Source organism: Rhinolophus hipposideros (genome assembly GCF_964194185.1).
Source record: "Rhinolophus hipposideros genome assembly, chromosome: 20".
NCBI classification, from domain to species: domain Eukaryota; kingdom Metazoa; phylum Chordata; class Mammalia; order Chiroptera; family Rhinolophidae; genus Rhinolophus; species Rhinolophus hipposideros.
The window spans coordinates 9,796,290-9,801,977 of NC_138066.1; the positions used below are offsets into that span (position 1 = coordinate 9,796,290).

General features: G+C 45.0%; 1 protein-coding gene across 5 annotated transcripts in view; it reads left to right on the forward strand.

Moving 5' to 3' along the window:
* The first annotated feature begins 1,066 nt into the window (after positions 1 to 1,066).
* The window catches only part of RPL26 (ribosomal protein L26), a 13,673-nt gene continuing 9,051 nt past the window's right edge, over positions 1,067 to 5,688 (forward strand). Inside the window, exons 1-4 of one of the 5 annotated variants that reach the window (XM_081030187.1) lie at positions 1,067 to 1,141; positions 1,939 to 2,111; positions 3,298 to 3,438; positions 5,338 to 5,688. In XM_081030187.1, the coding sequence (XP_080886313.1) occupies positions 1,944 to 2,111; positions 3,298 to 3,438; positions 5,338 to 5,466 (438 nt within the window). In that variant the 5' untranslated portion in view covers positions 1,067 to 1,141; positions 1,939 to 1,943 and the 3' untranslated portion in view covers positions 5,467 to 5,688. Of the gene's footprint in view, positions 1,269 to 1,938; positions 2,112 to 3,297; positions 3,439 to 5,337 lie in introns of all 5 variants that reach the window. The other 4 variants (XM_081030185.1, XM_081030186.1, XM_081030184.1 and 1 more) reach the window with 4 other exon arrangements.

A 5,688-nucleotide genomic window follows, 5' to 3' on the forward strand; every position in this document is an offset into this window, starting at 1 on the left:
CAGAAGAGGCTGGGAGGCCAATTTGCATAAGTGTATCTATAACCTATAATGAGTTCTGTATAACCTTGCACAAGTTCCTCTCACTTCTCTGTGGCTCAGTGTCCCCATCTGTAAAATGGGGACAACAATACCAGAATCACAAGGCTATTTGGTGGATTAAAAGGAGCTAAAAACGTCAGGTGAGTAGAAGAGTGTCCCCAGCACTCAGCAAACTCGCTACGTCTTGTATTATGAAATGCGTCTTTCCTCAGAATGACACCTGTATCATTCATTCAACGGAAACCGAGCCCCCACCAGGTGCGCCGCAGGGCACTGCAATCCATTTTCAGGGGAGCGCACCCCCTTGCCCTGCTTCCATCAGATCCGTAACTGAATGACGGCAGGCAGTAAAATTCAGAAAGGGGCACAGCTCTCCGCACGGAAAGGTTTCCTTACGCCGGGATCCTTCAAAGTGTGATATTGGGCCAGCCCCCTCGGCATCACTTGGGAGCTCCTTAGAAACTCTGTTTCCGACCAGCTTCCGCGAGGTGGGGAGCACACCCGCGGCCACAGTCCTCGGAAGGCATCCTCGAATCTCGGGCGGGCCCAGCGGCGCGAGCATCACAGACCGTGGTGTGGGGACGGCAGGTGACATCCGGCTGAAGCGTGTTAAAGGACCGGCACGCTGGACAAGCCCGCGGCCTCGCCGGGACGGCTAGAGTCCTAGCGTCACCTGGCTGTCAAATACAGGACCTGCCCTTTCCGGATTAATGGGGTGCCCGCCGCCCGGCGCTCGGAAGTGTAAGGACAAGGGTCCCCTGGGGCCGCTCGCTTTCTCAGAAGCCACCGGGACAGTCAGACCCTGAGCCCCCGCCACTCGCCGGGAAACGACCCTCTCCAGAGGACGCAGCTGCAGAACCCAGAACTCGGAAGAGAGGCCCCAGAACCTGGAGAAGGGAGTTTGGGGGCCCTCGCAGTTCCCCTCCGAGCCGCCAGGTGACAGTAGTCACCAATTTCTTTCCTAGTTTCCTCTTCTCGTTCAAACTACGCAGCTCTCTCGCTCCCAAAGACTTCGGTCTCGCGAGAGCTCGTGTAAACGTACAGAACCGGAAGGAGCGTGTGGGTCTCTTCCCTTCTGCGGCCATCGCTGAAGCGCCAGCGGGTGAGCATTTGCGGGGAAGGCGCGTGTAATCCGCAGCCATCCCGTCACGGGCACGATGGCTCTCGACCCCGGGAGCGCTGACACTCTTCCGACGGCCGAGTGGCAGCCAGGGAGAGGGGCCAAGATGGTCTGGACCTGTTTTTCCCGTAGCTCAAGGGCCCCGGGGCTGGGAAAGGAAGGAGGGAAGAAAGTGTTGGGACTCTAATGGGAGCTGCAGGGGAGGGGGAGCGGGAGTCAGTTCTGGGCTGTGTAGTTTTCTAAAGAATGGTTTTGAGTAACTTGCTGGTGAATCCGCGGGACTTCCACACGGCGCCCCGCTATCGGAAGGATTTTTGGACCCCCGATCTGTGCCTCATTTTGCAGGTTCGGGGTGCGTGGCCTGATTCCTTTTGGAGCGGTTAGGTGTGTTCACACTCAAGTCCTGAGATTAACGTTGGTTGGTCTCTAAAACGCAATGTTACGTTTTTTGAAGAACTGAGTTGTTAAGTCTGCCTTGTGCCGATTCAGAGATAAAAAGTCCTGTCACGGGCCTTAAGGAATTTGGAGCGTAAACAAACTAAAACAGCTGGGCTAGTAATGGAAAGGATGGCAAGCATCGCAGTAAAGCAAAGTTTTTTAAATTTCAAGCGTCAATGGATAGGCCATTGAGTTCAAGCGGGTTCTGATGGAGTTAAAAACATGACAGCTTCTGTGCGCGCTCTAAACTTTCAAGACGAAATTGTCGCCGTTACTTGTTTGGAAACTGGATGAGATTTGGGTCGTTTAAGGGTGTACCTCTCTTCCAACGTTTTGTTTAGCCAGAATGAAGTTCAACCCCTTTGTGACTTCTGACCGGAGCAAGAACCGTAAAAGACATTTCAACGCCCCTTCCCACATTCGCAGGAAGATCATGTCTTCTCCTCTGTCCAAAGAGCTGAGACAGAAGTACAACGTTCGATCCATGCCCATCCGAAAGGATGATGAAGTTCAGGTCTGTACCGTGCTCGGGTCCTCTGGGCAAATCTCCTGCACCCTCCACAGAGGCAGGGGGTTGCATTCTGAGAGGGATAAAGCTGAGGTCGTCGCTCCCAGAACAGGGTTGTGAAAGGAGTTGAGTCGGGGACCGAAAACCAAACAAGAAAAAGCATGCCGCTCTTCAGTTCTTCGCTTTCACTCGTTGGTGAAGATCAGTTCTCCCTGAGCATCAGACGCAGCTGTAATTAAAGAGAAGAATAAGATAGTTCAGAACCAGAACGCTACTTGGGGTTGATCTTTTTCTTGGTATGTGTGGTCATTGACGAGGCATTTGAGGGGTAGTAAAACTGAATCAAAATCCAGATGCAGAAATTCTAACAGAACCGTGGTTTCGTGTGATTGCGTTTACCAGAAAATAATTTGTTAAATCTATTTAAGTGAAAATTTCTATAAATGTTACTTAGCTGTCACCTGCAGCAAGGATTCAAGCAGTCCCTAAAGCTGCTTGTATATCACCAATATTGTTTCATGAGGTTAGTGTCCATTTAAGTAAATAAAACCAGTTTCCAAATAGTGTGGATTGTGAACAGCCATTGGTTGCTGCTGTGCTAGGGCTGAAATTGCAATTAGAGTGGGAGGCAGTCTTCTCTGCTTTCAAGATACCTTAATGCGAGAAAGTCGGCCACTGGAAAGAAGCATCTGTCCAGGCGCACTTTGGGTTGCCTCCTGATAAGCTGGGGATCGCTGGGTCTCCTGGGTAGAAAATGGTTAGTTAATCTTTGGCAAAGAAGTGGTTTGTTTCCTTGAGTGTTTGCTACTGCCCTCTCTTTGGCACTGGGTTGGGCACTTGAATGGGTTGTGAATTCAATACTTGTGACCCATTGCTCCCTTTGACATGGAGTAATAATTTCTTTGTGTTCCACTTGCTGCAAAAAGCCATGGTGGGCTTTTAACAAGCCCACCACTGTTGGTGAACCATCATTTGTGCAGGTGCACTGTCCATCACTAGATTTATATGGGGGCATGGTTATTTGCAGGTTAATTAAAGCTAGAGATACAGTTGGCATATTGTCATTAACAACTAAGTCTTTCAAAATTGAAACGTCCTATAGAAATGATGGAGCAAATGATGTTTACAAGATTCATAGTTTTCCTTATTAACAAGGTTAATCTTGTTTTTTCATCTGCATGTTTGCATTTAGGTTGTCCGAGGACACTACAAAGGGCAGCAAATTGGCAAAGTAGTCCAGGTTTACAGGAAGAAATATGTCATCTACATTGAACGAGTGCAGCGGGAGAAGGCTAATGGCACGACAGTTCATGTGGGCATTCACCCCAGCAAGGTAGGTGGTTTTGAGAATGCTTGATAAGGAAATTAAACCAGTTGGCAAATGTGGTTGCTTGTTTTACAGAGTAATCTCAGAAATAGATTCTAGGTGTGCTGGAAGCCAGTCTTAAAGCAAATAACTGTATTTGAATTGAATATGCTAATAGCCCTTAAAAATTTTATGAAATCAGGGTGTCTAACAGTCATTCTGTATGTATGTTTAAAGTACTTTTTCCTCAAAAGCTATTAGTAAGCTGATCGGTCAACAATCTAACAATGAACAGATCTTAAAATCCAGGAAATAGGATAATTTTACATGAAATGGAGCTTATACCCTGTTTGCTTTTGTGTATTAAACTGAACTGAGTAAGCAGTGAGGCAGCTTTACAACCTGTGAAGTATTAAGCCATTTACAGATGGAGATAAAACTGAAGCTGAGAGCTAGTTTCCATTAATAATGATAGCTAATCCATGAACAAAACCGATCTGATAATACCCATAGCAGGTACCTGTCCTGGACTTTAATGTGAATAGTCTCCAGTACTGCTTTCTAATTGTTCTTTTCCTTTTTTTTTTTTAAAGTTACGTTTAATATAAAGGTAATTACATGGTGAGTGTTCAAATGCTGAGGTTTAAGATCTTAAGTTAGCACCATAAACCTGATTTTCAAACTGCAGAAAAGTCAAAAGACTAGTACGGTATTACCTGCATGTCTTTAACCTAGGATTCACTATTAACGTTTTGCCACATTTTTATTATTATTATTATTATTATATACCTCATATCAGTCATCAGCGACTACTACTGGGTATATCCAGAATCCTGTCACTTGTTAACCATCAGAGTGGCCTACAAGACCTTACCTGATCTCTACTCCCTAGCCACGTCTTCATGTCATCTTATTTCACTCTCCATGTTCCATTCTACCGGCCTCCTTTACACTTTGAGTTAAAACAGTTCCTATAACCATGCTGTTCAGAGTGTATTCATTGGTTAGCAGGGTCACCTGGCAACTTGATAAAATTGCAAATTTTGTTCCCAGGTCTCCTGAAATAGAATTTGGGGGTGGGACCCAGGAATCTGTTTTAACAAGCCCTCCAGTGAAGCCTTAGACATTCTCAAGTTTGAGAAACACCCATAAAGCTTCTCATGCCTCTGGACCTTTGTACTTGGTGTCCTCTTTGGGTCGCTTTTACCCCTTTTCTTGTGTCTTGTTCAAATGTAGCCCTATCAGCAGTACCTTGCCAGATCACCCTGTATGATTTAGCCCCTGTTCTCCATTACTCCAAACCCCCATACTAGACTGTAAGTTCCATGATGGCAGAGATTTTCTTTTGGTCACCGTGCTGTATTTCCAGACCTAGTTCAGTGTTCTCTTCCCCCATACCTCACCTTCCTTCATAAGACTAAAATTTAACATGGTGTCTGGATAGCTTTAGCAATTAGGTTGTTGAAATAAGATGTACTGTGGCTTCAGTAAAGGTTTTGTAGGTTGAAGCAGGAGTGGAGGCTACATTTAATCTCCAACCTTATGGTTCTAAAGTTACTATAGAAACAAAAGTATGACTTGTAAAAATAGCTTGTAAAGCTAGAATGAAGAGTGGAATAGTTGATATTTTTGCAGTGTGAAAACAAGCCGATTTTATTATAATAAAGTACAGAAGAGGATATGAGAAAAACCACTGACATCACACTGCCTTTTCACCTTTATTGGCATTTAAACCAGATTTAATTTGGGAGCTGAAGAATCATTTCTTGCACTTTGAGTTAAAACAGTTCATGTTTAGGTGTCTACAATCCTAGGTTTGGTAAATGGGATTGAATGTGTTCTGTATCTGTTAATATGTGTTGTGTAAAAATGTGTTCTGTTAATTGTTAAAGCTAAGAAGTGGGTTTTTTCCTTATTTTTCTGCAGGTGGTTATCACTAGACTAAAGCTGGACAAAGACCGCAAAAAGATCCTTGAACGGAAAGCCAAATCTCGCCAAGTAGGAAAGGAAAAGGGCAAATATAAGGAAGAAACAATTGAGAAGATGCAGGAATAAAGTAATCTTCTATACAGCTTTCATTAAAAACTGTTAAAATGAGTCTGTTTTACGTATGGTGATTTGGGATACTATCTGGTTTTCAGTGGGTCAGTTTTCAGGGAAGTTCCGGTGACATTTGCTATCTAGCGTCAGGCCACCCCAATTTTGTCGCCTTCTAGCAGTTTTCTGAAATCAGGACTGATGTGATAGGGTGTATTTTTCAACAGCAGCCAGTGGCAT